Consider the following 15,355-nt stretch of genomic DNA (forward strand, 5'->3'; position numbering starts at 1 on the left):
ACACACACACACACACACAGAGAGAGAGAGGGGGGGAGAGGGGACCTCGGCCAAGGTGATCCAAACACTGCTGTATGTGCTGACTGGAGGCCAAACTCGCTGACGTCTCTTTTACGCACGGTTACAAAATCGCCTAAACAGCTTTTTCTGTTGTATTTTATACATTAGAAGCATACTAGGATTCACACATGGAGTCCATGAATCACGACGTCGTTTAATCTGGAAATGTATATATTTCCGCTTCACTGCTTTTTACGGGATTCCTGACAACAACCAGCGTGACAAGTATGATATAAGAAACGCTCCATGGAGATCCAGGCTTACACATTAAATTAAAGGAACATTTGAAAACAAGCTGGGCCCAGTTTGTCTTTAAAACCAGGAAGTCGTCAGATGACGGGGGACAAAAACCTAGTGCATGTAAAACTATTATCACTGTGTGCACAAACAACTGTTTATTAACTATAGCACAACACTTTTCGTTCGGATGTGTCACTATCTGTTTGGTCACCAAATGAGCAATGACGCTGTAAAACAAGTCTTTCCAAAAGAGAGGTTAAAACCAGGGAACCACATCGCAAACAAGTCTTCAGCTCCTCGGTCTTTTCCCCGTTGGGTTTCTCTCCTTTCGGTTCCGTCTCACCGGATTTTCTTTTCTCCGCCCTCGGCGAACTAGGTGATGTAGATGCGGTGAAAGTCGTTGGCGCCGAAGGCACAGTTGCACTTGGGGCACTTCCTCTGCCGGGTGTCGTAGCGCATCTTCAGGCATTCGTAGCAGAACACGTGGAAGCACTTGGTGAGGACCGTCTCCTTGTCTCGCGTGTTGCAGCAGGGGCAGCGCAGCTTGGCCTGCGGGCGGATTGACACACAAGCCCTTCACGACATGGACGCATTGGAGTGGACACTCGAGGGACAGTAAGCTTCTCCGTGTCACTGCACACTGTGGAGGTCTGAACTCACTTTGTGGAAACGTAGCAACAAACGGAAAAACCGCACAGACTGTCTCCTTGGTCTATAAAAGCCACACATTTCTCTGATTTGAAAGGGGAAACCGCTCGTCTCCTCACCTTGTACTGGTTGATCTCCTCCTGCAGGATCTCATCGGCGTCAGAGTACACCTCCACCTTCTTTTGTTTCTCCAGCTTCCGCCTCAGCCGCGACAGATCTTCCTAGAAGATCACACAAGGACTCGTGGTTGGCCCGGGGCGTCGCTTTGGCAGCGTTCACACAGAGGAGTGGTGACACGAGGACGTACCTGCGCTCGTTTCAGGTTGCTGCTCTCCCTCTCCCGGGCGGTGCGGTTCTCAGCCACGGACACCTGGATCTCCTTAAGCTTGGCCTGTGTGTGCTCCAGCTGCACCTTCAGGTCTTCTGCCAGCTGGGCAGCCTCCACCGCCTGCAGGAGGAAAGCAACCGGACGCACTCAATAAAAACAACACAGAAAAAATAGACCCAATGACATTCCTGAAGCTGTAGTGTGCTGGTAGTACAATATGAACAAAAGTAGACATTCGTTTGTGCTTAAAGTTTCAGTCCTTTTGTAACTGAAAAATATATATATATTTTTTTGGTTTTGGTTTTAAAAGCTGTTCACTGCAAATTGGGAATCATTTCCAGCTCTGACGACTATTTTCCACAACAGTACGCTTGTAGGTTTTTTTGATCCTCTTTGTGGCTTCCCCCCACACACACGCGAACACACACACACACACACACACACACACAGTGAGAGAGACAGAGATGCCGTTCTTACAAGTACTTAACAAATGTTAACAATCACTAGACAGGTGGCTTCCATTGGCTCACAAGGCAGCTTCATGAATACAGTGTTTTGTGGAAGTCTCAGATGTCAGAACATTTCATGTGAACCCAAACAGACCAGACTGGCAATCTGTTGTCCATCAACGTACAATTTGGCACACGCCATCACCCGGATCCTTCAAACCTAGCGTTTATGTTCGGGGGGGGGGGGGGGCACGGAGATTCCGGCCGCAATCAAATACTTAAAAATGCGAGAGCTGCCAAAATGACTGATGGCTTCGCTGTTCACACCTTCCTCTTGTTGAGCTCCAGAGCCTGCGTCCGGAGCGCCAGCTCCTTCTCCAGAGCAGCCAGCGCGCTCTGCAGGATCCCCTCTTTCTCCTCCAGCTTCTGCACGACCAACAGCTGGGCGTCGACCTGCAGAGCGACGGACGCAGTGAGTGAGGAGGCGCCGCGACGCAAACGCAACGAGCGGCTCGGGTGGCGCCGGAGGGGCTCGTCACCTGGGTCTTGAACGTGAGCACTTGGTCGGCCAGCTCCTCCTTCTCCTCCTTCAGCAGCTTGTAGATCTGGTTGGATTTGATCCGCTCGCTCATCAGCTTGAAGTTGGCGTCGTCCTTCTCCCGGAGCTGCTGCAGCAGGCGGCTGTTCTGCTCCTGCATGTCCTCGAAGGCCTGGCCCGTCACATCCATCTCGCTGAGCAGGGCTTCCTCCTCCTCGAAAGACAGACGGGTCAGGGATCAAAAACAATGACGGATGGGGGGGGGGGGGGGGTCTGGCACTCTGGTCTTGTGTTCATCTAGCATCTACTTTTACCAACTACTCTCCCAATATATTGTTGTAGTATCAATTTACTATGTAACAATTCACTTTTTATAGTTAAGGGTCTTATCAGCATGAATCAATAATACAGTTCAATTTGTTAAACTATAATCATCAGCCCATTTGGACTGTTTTCTTTGCTGCATTTGGCCACCGGGGCCATAAACTAAAGTGATTGCTTGTTTATTGGGTCGTTTTGTCGATCCGTGAATCTGCAAACTTAAAACGCCGGCAGCAATAAAACGAAGCGAACGAACCACACACATCCGCGTCTGAAGTAGCTCAGTTACTGCGCATTATACCAGATGCAAAGGGCCGAATACGTCGGCATTAGTCCAGATTGTGTTGTTGTGGTAAATTGCCTCCTGCCGGCCCTCCCGAGCATGAGAAGCAGTAGATGTTAACACGTGTCGAGCATAAAATGTGGTGGAACAACAGTAAAAACAGCTGGATAGACCGTCATAACGTCCGTTAACTATCTTTTTTAATTAGAGCCTCGGAGCGAACTGAAGAGAGCGCTGCATTGTTTTAGGATGTCTCGGTGCAGTTGTTAGCTTCGTACCAAAGAGGAGAGACGCGAGGAACCAGATCCTCCTCAGTGAATGCTGCCACGAAGCAAGTATCTTCAAGCTCATGCTCAATGAAGCAATGAGGTCAACGGCTCTACGTACAAATATTATTGTGACAGTATAACAATCCCTCAATTACATGACTAAACAAGCGCTGGATTCCAGTCAGCGAACGCGGTCATCGAGTCACTGATGAAATTCCTTAAAAGCGCCTCATCATTTACAAGAAAGCAGTGACGTTGAATCTACTTGGTGCCTCCTACAAATTACTACAGTTTCTCATTAAAATGTCACCATTTTAGAGTTCGGTCCCCACCCTGACCCATTAAACATTCATCCGCACCAACTAAAGAAGAGTGAAAAATAAATAAAGAGTGAATGAACACATCTTGTGATTAGAGTTGTATTAATAAGGTTACAACACTTTAACTGGCACGTGTCGTACTTTGGAAGTACAAAGTTATAAGTTATTTTAAAAAAATAATCAAATGTCAATTCAAGACTTTAGCTTTCAATTCCTCTTTTGTAGACTTAGATTAGTAGAACGTGGGTTTCAGGCAAATGTGACAGTCATAGCACAGCTGGCTCGTTCACATTGGTATCGGGTGCTTTCCCAAAGGTTTGAATCAGTGTTCACACAGGGCTTCACGTCTCATTTCATCACATCCGCAATTCTTAACACTTTTTTTTTTTTTTTTTTTTTTAAATACATGCCAATTTTCTGCTGAGAACAAAAGTGCTGAATGTGTGTCTGCATGTTTGGGTAAAACGAGGAGTTTGAAGGTTGAAGATTCACAGATTCACTTCTGCTTTAACAGCATTCGGGTACTTGGTAACAGAAACAGCGGAACACAGGCTCCGCCTCCTGCCTCACGGCGCTCTGATGCGTTTGAAAAAAAAAAAAAAAAAAAGCCACACATACCTGCTTGGTTGCAGCGAGTTTCTTTTGCAGATGCTCGATGGTCTCCTCTGCCACCCGAATCTTCCTGAGGGCATCTTCATCGGCCAGCTTCTTGCTTTCTTTCCTCTCCCTCTCCTCCAGCTCGCGCACTCGCATCCTCAGCTCGTCCACCTGCCCATTTTCCACACGGGACAACATGAGATGCAAAAAAAAAAAAAAAGAAACTTGCAAAAAGTTGGACTGAAAAGACAAAGACGCCTGAAGCACAGACCTCGGCTTTAGATTTGCGTTCAGCAGCCATGAGCTGCACTTTGTCCCTCTGCTCCTTCGGAGCCGACTTGTACATGTCTAGCAAGAGCTTCATCTCTTTCTGGGACTCCTGAGCTTTCCTGGTGGGTCAACAGAGACAAAGAGATCAACCTCTCTCTCATGAATATAAATGTACGTTACGCTTAAGAGGGATGAGAGCAGGGAGAAAGGGGGGGGGGGGGGACGCACTTCAGCTCCACTCGCAGCATCTTCAGCGTGTCCGAGTCCTTCCTCTTCAGCTCGTCGCCGCGCTGCTGCCGCTCTCTCTCGCGGTCCCTCTCGCGCTCCCGCTCGCTCTCTCGCTCCCTCTCCCGAGCCCGTTGTCTCTCCAGCTCTTTCCTCCTCTCCTCCTCCTCCTCCTGGTCCTCGTCTTCCTCTTTCTTCACTTCGATGCTGTCGCTCGTCGTCTCTTCTATAGCCAGAACGCCCGCCTCGCCGCTTTGATAGCGCAACTGCTGATGGAGTAAAACCATTTGAACATTTTACTGTGAGACAAGGTCACACAAGGCTGGATGCAAAATATCGCTACAGATGATAACAAATGTAAAACGTCTACTTTGTTGATCTCCATCTGTGTTTCCCGCAACTTCCTTTTGTAGCGCTGCACGTCGCCTTTCAACTGTAGGTTGTGGTTCTGAAGGCTGCTGATCAAGTGTCGCATCTCTCTGTTGATTGGTCCTGAGAGGGCGACCAAAGGATGAGCGGGTTTCATTTTCATTAAACTCTAAATGCATCTCTGAATCAAATGCACAGCCTTACTAATGCACCAGGCTATTTCCCGTTGATAGAAGAGGTACCTGCTTGCTCGTTGGCTGCCAGGTTCTGCTCAAACTCGATGCGCAGCATCTCGTACTCTTTGCGCACCTGCGCCAGGGTGTCCTCCAGCTGGATGACCTCCGTGCGCAGCTTCTTCTGAAGGGACAGCTCGTCACTCTAAACAGTAGAAAACAGCAAGATATTTATTTTTTTTGTAGTGGGGGTCAAAATAACAAGAAATTAGGACCAACTGGTCCTCAACATTTTCTGTGATGAAGAAGACGTTTCTTTGCTAAAGCGATCCCGCCGCGTGCGAAGTTACCTCCATGTGCTCGATCTGTCGGAGGTGGGCGTTCTTGGCAGTGAGCAGGAGGGCCCGGGCCTCGTCCAGCTGGGTTTTCACCCCGAGGGACTCGTTGTACAAAAGCGAGAACTGGGACTGGAGACATTTGTACTCCAGAGTCTCCTTCACAACATCTTCCGGAATATTCCGCAAGTCCATCTGGAAAAACCAGGAGCCGGGCAGTGAAAGTCGAGGACTGGAAGTCTGTTATCACACCATTTCCACCACAAGTGTACAAGATGGATATGAAATAGTCACAAACGCTCCCGATCCAACTATTTACCTTGAGCTTCTCACTCTCTCTTACAGCCTCCTGCAGCTCCACCTGCAGCTTCTCCAACTCTGCCATGCGGCTATTAGCCAACTCTTGGTTATGCTCCAGTTCCGCATTGAGACTCTCGAACTAGAAAATAAAACATAGACAAACACGCATGGTATTAAACACTGTATGCTGTTTTAAACTGGCCTCTGAAGTAAGTCATGGGTTAACGTAGAGAGATTACACACAAACATAAAGTGAAACTTTTTCAGTTACCTTCTGGATGTTCAGTGTAATCTGGCCTCCAGGAAGTCCACCTGAGCTGCCGCTGCTGCTGTATCCAGACTTGAGCTGTGGACGAACGACAAATGATATGCAAAAAATAAAAATAAAAACTCCTACATACATCCTATCTTTTTAAAGAGTCGCTAAAGCTTGTAAGCACTTTCTTGGTTTTAAATAGTGTTGTTGGCAGATTCTGGTGCTAATCTTAACACCCTAACATAAAGCATTTTAACTTGTTGTAGATATGGACGGATACTGTCCTCTGCTGGTTGAAACCCTGCTTTTATAATAAAAAGGTTTCTATTGGTGGTTCTGGAGGAAGAAGAGGACGACGACCGCGTCTTCTCTCATAACCGATCAAACGCATTCATCACATGAAACAAGCGCCATGTTTAACCACGACAAGCTCAAGATCCACTAAACCAGCATGAATATGAGAGTCCGTGGTCATAAATACAGACCCCAGTCAGAGAGAGCTGGAAGATACTAAGCTGTGATTGGCCAGTCTGCACGTGATGGCTCCTCAACAGTCTGGAGTTGAGAGAGGCGCATCACTAATAACAGCCGGCATCAACGCTGGGAGCGCCATCACCGAGAGATAAAAAGCACCCGAACACACACTTAAGAACGAGGAAAGTGACAAACTCACCTGCTCCATGGCTTCCGCCAGATGTTTGTTGAGCTTCTGTTCCCTATTGCGGAGCTTCTCGATGTCCCACTGCAAGTCCTCCACGGTTGTTTCCATCTCGGACACTTTGGTCTCGGAGCTGGTCACCTTGTCCACCAACTCATTGTACTGCAAAGGAGGGAAAGACGCGACAACAGCAACGTCAGCAACAACTGTCATCTATAAGCAAGGGTTGCATACACACACAAACGCCTTTTTCAATCTTCTCATTTAAATACTCCAACTTTCTCCAAAACCCGCCACTCAAAACTACACACAAGCCCCAAAATCCCCCATGAATGCCGAAACAAACCAACAGAACTACGGACATCGTACCTCCATGGACATCTTGTGGTGTCGACCCTGCAGCAGAGTGGCCAGGTCGCGTAGTCGCGTGTTCTCGTCCAGCAGAGTGTGGTTCACGTTGATGATGTCAGACTGACTATCGTCCTCATACGCTGCCGATGGGGATCAACATTGATCAACATTGTTTGCCAAATTAGAGTCGAGCTAACAAGTGGTGTAAAACTCCCATTTATGAACGACTCAATGGTAACGTATGAAGCCAAGAATAGTCTATTAGTTTTCATGTGAGGTATAAAATGTGCCGCAGATGATCCTCTTCTCATTTGCATATTTTGTCAGTAACAAGCATATTCCCAGTTACCTGCAGCCTGGACTTGCTTGCACATGTTGTCGATGCGGCTGTGCAGCCGGTCAAAGACACAGACCAAGCAGGCAATGGCTTCCTTGCTGAACTGCATGCGGTCTTGTAAGTGGAGGGTGAGCTCCTCCTCGCTGCTGTGCTCTAACGTAGCCAGGAAGCCTTTGGCATTGTCACTGACTGGAGGGGGGGGTAGTGATGCGTCTGAAAAAAAGCAAGATGGGCGTATGTAGGACGCTGGTTAAAATCAGCGGATCAAACATCAAGTTTCAGCTAACAAAATTGGAATGAGTTTGTCCAGCTTTTGACACTTTTAGCATTTTGCTGATTCTTAAATAATTGATCCTAAATCAATAGAATAACATCAATAATTAAACATGCTCTGAATACTCGTAAAATAAACAGATAGATTAGAACTGCTTACACATTGCCTGGAATTCTGCAAGCTTTTTGAAAGAAGAGACTGGCACAAAATAAAAAAAGGGACGGTTGTCTCTCGTCACATGAGTTTCTCTAATGGCGCGTTTCCACCGAGCGGTTAGGGTCGGGTCTGTTAACCATGATTTGGCGAGCGTTTCCACCGCCAACAGTACCCTTACTTGATAGGCCTGGTGTATTCCAGAAAGTAGTGGTAACGTCACTTGATAGGCGTGGTATTGGACGGAAAGTAGATTGACGTCATTCGATCGCGCGAAAACTGAAAGCTAACCGCAAACAACAATGGAGACAAACAGCCGATCCTGTTCTTGCTTCTCGATATGTGGCTGTTAAAGTAAATGCTGCGCGGCGACATTGTTGCGACGGTGTTGTAGTTTAAAAATGGCGCCTCGTGTGTCGTCTTTCCCCTTGCGGCACGCGCAAATGACGACACTCTTTCAACCAATCAACGTTCTGCAGTGAGTCTATGACTATGCCAGGTACCCCAATGGAAGGGTAGCCAAAAAGTGGTACGGTACGGTTCAGATTTTTGGTACTTTTCTCAACTTATGGCAGTGGAGACACAGATAAAAGGGTACCGACCCGACCCGTACCGCTCGGTGGAAACGCGCCATAAGGTGACATATTTCAATCAGCCTGTGGTCATATAACACATTATATGATCAGATTTTGGCAGTTTACCTGCTGATGGGTCCTGTGGAGAGTCTGTGGGTGTCAATAACTCTTCCGACCCAGTAGGAAGCGGGGGCTGCTTCTTCTCTTCCTGACGCTCCTCTGCTTGCTCTCCTTCATAATGGACCTCTGGCAGGGGGGGTGGGGGCACAGCAGAAGCAGGTGTAGCCAGACTGACACCATCTTCCTCCATTGGTGTGGATTCGGGCAGGGGGGGCGCGGGTGGGGCAGGGGCGGCTGTCACAGGAGGATCCGGCTCGATGCGTTTGCGCAGAACGTGAACATTCTCGTCCAACTGCAAAAAAAAAAACATTGTTTAATTTCATCCCATTACACCCCCCCCCCCAACAATACCGAATAAAAGTAAGGCAAAACAAAAATAGAGTCAGATCAAACCAACATATTCATGTGAACAGGTACCTGCGACCAGTAGCGGTTGACAATCAGCAGGGTGGTGTCATCGGTGGCTTGTCTCTTCTCCAGCTTCTCAATTTTTTCTCGTAACTCATCCTCCATGGTCTGCCTCTGCTCCAGGCGCTCGCACAACTTCTTGTTCTTGAACTGGAGGACCTTCATGTCCATTTCCTCCTGCAGGGAACAAACACAAGCACAATGGAGAGAGGAATGTTAGCTGGGCAACTAAATGCTGGAGATGATCAACAACGTGCAAGTCCTCCTGGTCCTGGTTTTAGCAGTGGACTGATTGTGATTGTGGGAGTAAACACCAATAACTGACCGTGGAGGAGACTCCAGCTATGCGTATTGGCTCAATGAGCGTCGTGGTGGTTATTTCCTCTTTTTTGCTTTTCTTCTCAGGTGGGCCAGGGGGGCTGTCCCCACCTGAGGGACGTTTTCCTCCCCCAGCACCTGACATCTTTCCTTCCCCTGGAAGAAAACAAATATGACGTGAGATATTTGACGTTACGTCGGTACAGATTCAACACATTTTTCTAAATGTATTATTTGTATTAAATCAGTCTGAAAATGTAAAACTCATTCATTTGATGACAGCTAGCAACGGCATTAGCCACAGGGCCACTGACTCTAAACGGCCTCCGAAAAATGATGGTCCAGTGTTCATCTGCGTCATTGCACGCGTATGAAAACCGGTAATGTATTTACACTTGCATGGAAATCTGCCGACTCATTTCCATTTGGCCTTTTTGCGAAGTTCGACGAATATTAGCGAGCCGTCAGCGCTAGCTGTATGCTATTGCTAATGTTAACTCTTCCGAGACCTAGCGTTAGTTAGCTAGCTGGCTCTTTGTCCAGAGTAATTAATGGCTGGTGGGCGCTATTGTTATTCCCGGGCAGTCACTGCAAGCGTAATATGTTCTGTAAAAATACTATACATACTAATACACTTTTAGATCGTTTTCTTACAAGTATTAACACCACAAACCTTCACAAGAAGCGGTTGGAAATGTAACTCAGTGCATCCAGAGAACCTACAGGAAATGACGACAATTTACTTCCGCATAACATTTATTCTCTTCTTTTTTTTCTTTATCAAGAAAAGAGAAAAAACATGAATATCCGGTTGTTTGCATTTAAGGGACATCTTGAAATTTTGCAACTTGAAAACTCCCTCAAAAATATATTTATATATTTGTTTTAATTAAACACACCATAACCTTTTAATGCAACCTCCTGCCTGGCCTCGTGGGGGCAGTGTCGCCACATCGTGAGACAACACACAGTTTCGAGCAGAATGTAAACACCGCTCTGTTGGTAAGCTAGCCGAATGTTGTTAGCCTTTATCGGACTCCCCCAAACTGCCTTCACGTTAACGGGGGTATCGAGTCGCAATCGAGAGGAGACACTCGTGTGTAGCAAGAAGAAGAAAAAACCCGAGTAACTACAATTTAACCGTAGCACGGCCACACGCACAATTAGCTTGACACTTCCTGTTTTTAGACCAGGCGGCACGGTTACGTAACAGTTCGTTTTAATCCTAGATTCGTACTCTGGCATCATGACCAAAGACATCGTTGTTGGAGATGAATTACCGGACTGGGTGGGAGCCAAGGAGTTCTACCAGAAATATGACCCGAAAGAGGTCATCGGCAGGTGAGTCCCCGCAACAATAACACGTGACGTGTGGATGAAGAAAAAAAAACCGTTAATGACCTCTCCCCGATGGCGCCTCAGGGGGGTGAGCAGCGTGGTGCGCCGGTGTGTGCACAGGCACACGGGTCAAGAGCTGGCGGTGAAGATCATCGAGATCACCGCGGAGAAGATGACGGTGCAGCAGCTGGATGAGGTGAAGACCTCCACGCTGAAGGAGATCCAGGTCCTCAACATGGTGAAGGGACACTCCTCCGTCAGTACGTTGTTCTGCTCTTTTGCAATAGCGAGACTTTTACCATTTCTGTTCACATGAACATGTGTTTAAACGTATTTGTGTGTGTCTTCTATTGATTCCCTTTAGTCACTCTCATTGATTCCTACGAGTCCACAACCTTCATATTTCTGGTTTTTGACCTGTGAGTATTGCAACAAACAGCTGACATGCTTTCTGTGTGAATGGACACTCGTGAATTCTTTGTAGGATGGTTTCAGTCTCGTGTTTTCATTGACAGCATGAGGCGAGGAGAGCTGTTTGACTACCTCACGGAAAAGGTTACCTTGAGTGAGAAGGAAACCAGGTGAGCTGCAGCGTCAATGCACAACATAATCTAGTTCATTCTGGCAGCATGTCACTCTCTGGTGGCCCATAGTAAAGGTTTAAAGCTCACTTAGGTCAAATAATTTACAATTGATGTATTGGCTGAACATTTTCAAACTGAATCACATTCACACATCATACCCTGCCTCTCTAAAAGTTGCAAATAAATGCTGCTGCTTGGAAAGGATACCAAGTTTGAAAGTCAAATGTAAAAGTGTTAATGTAAAGTATTGCTCTGAAGGAGTATGATGCGAGCCTTGTTGGAGGCCGTGCAGTACCTTCACTCCTTCAACATCGTCCACCGGGACTTAAAGCCTGAGAACGTTCTCCTCGATGACCAAGGACACATCAAACTGTCCGACTTTGGTTTCTCTGTTCAGCTTCAACCCGGAGAAAAGCTTAGAGGTACCGTACTATAAATTAGTGATCTGTTTGGATGTGTAATCATCGGCCAGAGTCTAGAATGCTACATTTTTTTCCTATTATTTTATTCCTTATTCTATTTTCATCAGAGCTCTGTGGGACCCCCGGTTACCTGGCCCCAGAAATACTGAAATGTTCGATGGATGAAATGCACACCGGCTATGGCCAAGAGGTTGATCTGTAAGACCTTTCTTTTGTCTCTAACCTCTATTTGGTTCAACGTTCAAATGTGGATTTTATTTCTAAATCCCTGCTCACCTTGTTTTTGATGAACGCGCTTGGGACAGCTGGGCGTGTGGCGTGATCCTTTTCACGCTTCTGGCCGGCTCGCCGCCCTTTTGGCATCGCAAGCAGATGCTGATGCTGAGGATGATCATGGAGGGCCGCTATCAGTTCACATCGCCAGAGTGGGACGACAGGTCTGACACCGTGAAAGATCTGGTAAGCGGATTAAAACAGCAGCGGTATTAATGTTCATATTATTGTCTCCTAGTTCAGGTCGGCCCGTTATTGTCTGCTGCGGCCAGTAGCTTTTAACTGTATCACAAAAGTCCTGATTTTCAATCCTTCCGCCTGCGTTGCTCAGATATCGAGGCTGCTGGTGGTGGAACCAGCGGCCCGCCTCACCGCCGAGCAAGCCCTAGCACATCCCTTCTTCAGACAGTACCAGAGGGAGGATGTGCGTCTCTTCAGCCCCAGAAAGACATTCAGGGTGAGTCGCGGCCTCGGCATTTCATTTTCATCCATTTTTTTTTTTTATGGCAGGTTGATTTTAAACCCCAAGCTACTTCCTGTCGTCGACCTGCTCAGGTGTTGATAGTGAGCGTGCTGGCGTGCATCCGGATGTACAGCCGGTACCGCAGGGCTCGGCCGCTGACCCGCGAAGTTCTGGCCAGAGATCCGTACTCCCTGCGCGGCGTGCGCAAACTCATCGACGGCTGCGCCTTCCGCATCTACGGCCACTGGGTGAAGAAAGGGGAGCAGCAGAACCGGGCCGCCCTCTTTCAGAACACGGCCAAAATCATGCTGCTGGGCCTGGAGGACTTTGAGACGTAACACGGTCCGGCTCGTCGTTGACCACACTGGGTTTTATTTAAAACATTTACATGCGTTGTCGTGTCTGTGTTTGTGATCTCAAATTATTGTGTTTAATTTTAAAATGAGGATTTCAGGGACCGGGCTGTTTGTGGGCCGTGTCAATGCGCACAGTGGTTCTGCAAGTTAAGCATGCACATCTTATCTTATCCGCCCTTTGATCCATGTTTGTGGCTTTCTGAAAGTGCTCGTCAGGCCATAATGTTTCCAGTTGCGGATATGTTGCACAATCATTTGACATAACACATCACATATAAGGTCATTTGGTGTATTTATGATATTACCAGTTAATGGTCAGTAATAACTGAGGAGATGACGTGTTTCTAAACACTGCGTGGCTGAAGTGGATATTGAATCGCGGTGAATCATTTATCGTCCACATAATGTTACAGTTTACTGATATTGCTGTGTACTAAAAGACGTGAAATATTTAAGTTGTTTGGAGGGTTTTAGAGAGAGTTACTTGCAGCTATCGTGCATGCAGACATTCCTTATTCAGAAACCCACCTAATCTGTGAAGTAGTTTAAATTAGTGACTCTATATAAGCAACACCATTCCGTACCCGGTTCGTTCTTCAGTTTAATCAGAGGCGGTTTAACGTAAAGTGCCTCTCTAAGAAATTGTAATTGTACAAATGCAGATATGATGTACATGGAAAAAACTACGTTTTATTGATAATAAAACTAGTGTTTGAGCCTTATTGGTCAAATGATGATCTGCAATGTCTTTCATTCTATTTATTTTTCTATTCTACACCATCTGCTCGCCGACCTCGTTCTCAGTCAGGGCCTCCGGTTCCGATTAACCTGGCGGGGAGAAAATGTGAGTTATTTAAGGTGCATTTGACTTTAAAAAGGTTTCTTTTTTTTAACTGTTTTTGAATCTACCAAGTTCGGCTCCCTCTGCTTCTTCGTTTGGAGGAGAACTCTCTGTGGCTTTGGTTTCTTTTTCCATCAGATTATCAACCTCTAGTGCAAAGGAAGTATTTAAAAGTATAAATACATTTCCTCCAGATATTCAGTTCAAACTCTGGATACACATTTTGTGATTGAGCTGTTAAGCTGTAATTACCTGTAGCGGAGGGATTTGACTCGGTGGGCTCATCCTGGTCTGAGTAAGTTAGAGATAAATCCAGTTTTACCTGTAAGAAAAAGTCATACGTTGAACTCATTGGTCCCTCGTGAGGATTTTCACAGGATTAAAGTAGAATAAAAAATAAATGTTGGCAGAAGTGACTTGAAACGACTCATTTGCGATTCCTACCTGTTTGGTGAAAATATATTTGTAGAGTTTGTAATGTCTCACGTAGCTGTTATGGATGTATTTTAATATACATCCCGCCTCCTCAAAGCTGAAGATGTTGATGCCAAAGGGGGGGCGCTGGGGTGAGGGGGCACACAGAAGCATCTGCATTTAACATGATTGACTTCATGGGATGACTTCCTTTATGTTTTAAAATGATATTCAAACATGATTTATTTTACAGACCCTGACTGAGTGACAGAGAAGTAGATCCATGCCGTATTCCACACACTGTTCTATGTTGTTAAGAGGAGTTTCTGCAAGACAAGACTTCCATAGTACCATATACAAGGAGCTTTATCTGCATGGTTCTTAAAAGTCTGATAACGAAACGACTTTTCTTACCTACGTTAGCCTCGTGGATAGACTTGATGATGGACAACAGCGTTGAGGTTTGTTCCTTTTTAAAGTTGCATTCTCGGCCAAAAAGCACCGTCTGGACATAGAGCTCCAGGAGAACTCCTCTCTTTGGTTCAGGGAGGTGGAGTCCCAGCACGCTGCATAAACACCTGCCACAGAAAGCACACCGTGTCATGGAAATACGTCATTGGTGTGGGTGTAATTATGTTAAAATAAATATGTATTCTGATCATAAAAAGACAAAAACCTCTCCAGATCAGGAATGGACTGCATTTTGTCCATCTCCTCCATTTCATGGTGGCTCACATCCGTCCTGAAAACCCGCAGCGGAAGGACTCTGTTAGACGTCATATGTAGTCATGCAAGGCGTAAAGAAAGCCTTGAACAATGAATCCAGATAATGAGCATGACTCACCATAGCATCACCTTAGCTTTCAGGGCCTGTTGTACCAAATGATAAAACAATGTACAAAACAAAGGAAATACTTAACGGAATATCTAGTGTAACAATTCAGATTGTGATCATATGATTACAAAATATAAAAGGTCAGATGAATAGGCAGACACATACTGCTGAGGCCACACTAACGTTGGAGCATACCTTTGATTCCGCATCCATTTCCTTTTTTATTAGAAATTAAACTAACCGCTGAAAAACAATGAGCGAATGATTTTACTTTAAAATAATGTATACTTCACAACAAATGTGTCAAATTAAGGGATCCTATCGTGAAAAGGTATTTAACGAAAACGCAAGGTTGCGTGACGCTGAGCACTTCCTGTTTGGCTACCTTCTTGTATCCTAGCAACAGTAAACGCATTCGCCCTTCCTTCCGGTTTAGCGTGCCGTAAGGAATAATGTAACTAAAATATACAATTAAATTTGAACTGTTATAGCACTACAATTGCAACCTTTCCATCACTTTGGGTGTTAGGTCAAAGGGCGAAGTAGGTCGCGTCAAGTATAGTGCGTCACAAACGTTTTTAATACATATAAAAATAACAAACGCATATGCAAATACCAAAACGGCCACAGCTAATAATACTCATTTTGAAACAC

At 46.1% G+C, this 15,355-nt stretch overlaps 3 protein-coding genes across 5 annotated transcripts; 1 reads left to right on the top strand and 2 right to left on the bottom strand.

The window, feature by feature from the left end:
* Nucleotides 1-194: 194 nt before the first annotated feature.
* Nucleotides 195-9,991, bottom strand: rnf40 (ring finger protein 40). 3 transcript variants are annotated; one of them, XM_037464660.2, is made up of 20 exons: nt 9,849-9,991; nt 9,183-9,331; nt 8,867-9,034; nt 8,456-8,741; nt 7,340-7,540; nt 7,009-7,130; nt 6,655-6,801; nt 5,997-6,071; nt 5,745-5,864; nt 5,441-5,620; nt 5,160-5,295; nt 4,919-5,040; nt 4,552-4,814; nt 4,325-4,442; nt 4,075-4,224; nt 2,265-2,477; nt 2,053-2,178; nt 1,256-1,396; nt 1,068-1,169; nt 195-849 (listed from the first exon to the last, which is right to left on the bottom strand). In XM_037464660.2, the coding sequence occupies exons 2-20, from the start codon at nt 9,318-9,320 to the stop codon at nt 673-675; spliced, it is 2,985 nt and encodes a 994-aa protein (XP_037320557.2). In that variant the 5' UTR covers nt 9,321-9,331; nt 9,849-9,991; the 3' UTR covers nt 195-672. The 3 variants fall into 3 exon arrangements, with proteins under 3 accessions (XP_037320557.2, XP_037320556.2, XP_037320555.2); XM_037464659.2 differs by having other exon boundaries at nt 2,265-2,474; nt 4,552-4,817; XM_037464658.2 differs by having other exon boundaries at nt 4,552-4,817.
* Nucleotides 9,992-10,119: 128 nt separating this feature from the next.
* On the top strand, nt 10,120-13,342 carry phkg2 (phosphorylase kinase, gamma 2 (testis)). The gene is made up of 10 exons (XM_037464664.2): nt 10,120-10,300; nt 10,405-10,516; nt 10,598-10,773; nt 10,878-10,932; nt 11,029-11,094; nt 11,356-11,519; nt 11,627-11,717; nt 11,825-11,978; nt 12,124-12,249; nt 12,348-13,342. The coding sequence occupies exons 2-10, from the start codon at nt 10,422-10,424 to the stop codon at nt 12,591-12,593; spliced, it is 1,173 nt and encodes a 390-aa protein (XP_037320561.1). The 5' UTR covers nt 10,120-10,300; nt 10,405-10,421; the 3' UTR covers nt 12,594-13,342.
* A 13-nt stretch (nt 13,343-13,355) lies between these two features.
* cfap119 (cilia and flagella associated protein 119) lies at nt 13,356-15,209 on the bottom strand. Its single transcript, XM_037464668.2, has 9 exons — nt 14,897-15,209; nt 14,711-14,736; nt 14,543-14,608; nt 14,281-14,444; nt 14,122-14,192; nt 13,897-14,013; nt 13,705-13,774; nt 13,521-13,601; nt 13,356-13,439 (listed from the first exon to the last, which is right to left on the bottom strand). Exons 1-9 carry the CDS (start codon nt 14,912-14,914, stop codon nt 13,435-13,437), a joined length of 618 nt encoding a protein of 205 aa, XP_037320565.2. The 5' UTR covers nt 14,915-15,209; the 3' UTR covers nt 13,356-13,434.
* Nucleotides 15,210-15,355: the final 146 nt, after the last annotated feature.

This window comes from Pungitius pungitius, chromosome 21 (genome assembly GCF_949316345.1).
Source record: "Pungitius pungitius chromosome 21, fPunPun2.1, whole genome shotgun sequence".
Taxonomy (NCBI): Eukaryota; Metazoa; Chordata; class Actinopteri; order Perciformes; family Gasterosteidae; genus Pungitius; species Pungitius pungitius.

Excerpts from the sequence above, each read along its gene's own strand:
- rnf40 (XM_037464658.2), bottom strand. The coding sequence starts at position 9,320 with ATGTCAGGTGCTGGGGGAGGAAAACGTCCCTCAGGTGGGGACAGCCCC. Across the intron at positions 9,035-9,182 it reads TAGCTGGAGTCTCCTCCACG|GAGGAAATGGACATGAAGGT; the intron begins GTCAGTTATTGG and ends TGTTCCCTGCAG. Across the intron at positions 5,865-5,996 it reads TTACACTGAACATCCAGAAG|TTCGAGAGTCTCAATGCGGA; the intron begins GTAACTGAAAAA and ends TTTATTTTCTAG.
- phkg2 (XM_037464664.2), top strand. The coding sequence starts at position 10,422 with ATGACCAAAGACATCGTTGTTGGAGATGAATTACCGGACTGGGTGGGA. Across the intron at positions 10,933-11,028 it reads ATATTTCTGGTTTTTGACCT|CATGAGGCGAGGAGAGCTGT; the intron begins GTGAGTATTGCA and ends TTTCATTGACAG. Across the intron at positions 11,520-11,626 it reads ACCCGGAGAAAAGCTTAGAG|AGCTCTGTGGGACCCCCGGT; the intron begins GTACCGTACTAT and ends TATTTTCATCAG.
- cfap119 (XM_037464668.2), bottom strand. Across the intron at positions 14,609-14,710 it reads AAAGCTAAGGTGATGCTATG|GACGGATGTGAGCCACCATG; the intron begins GTGAGTCATGCT and ends GCGGGTTTTCAG. Across the intron at positions 13,775-13,896 it reads AATATATTTTCACCAAACAG|GTAAAACTGGATTTATCTCT; the intron begins GTAGGAATCGCA and ends TTTTTCTTACAG.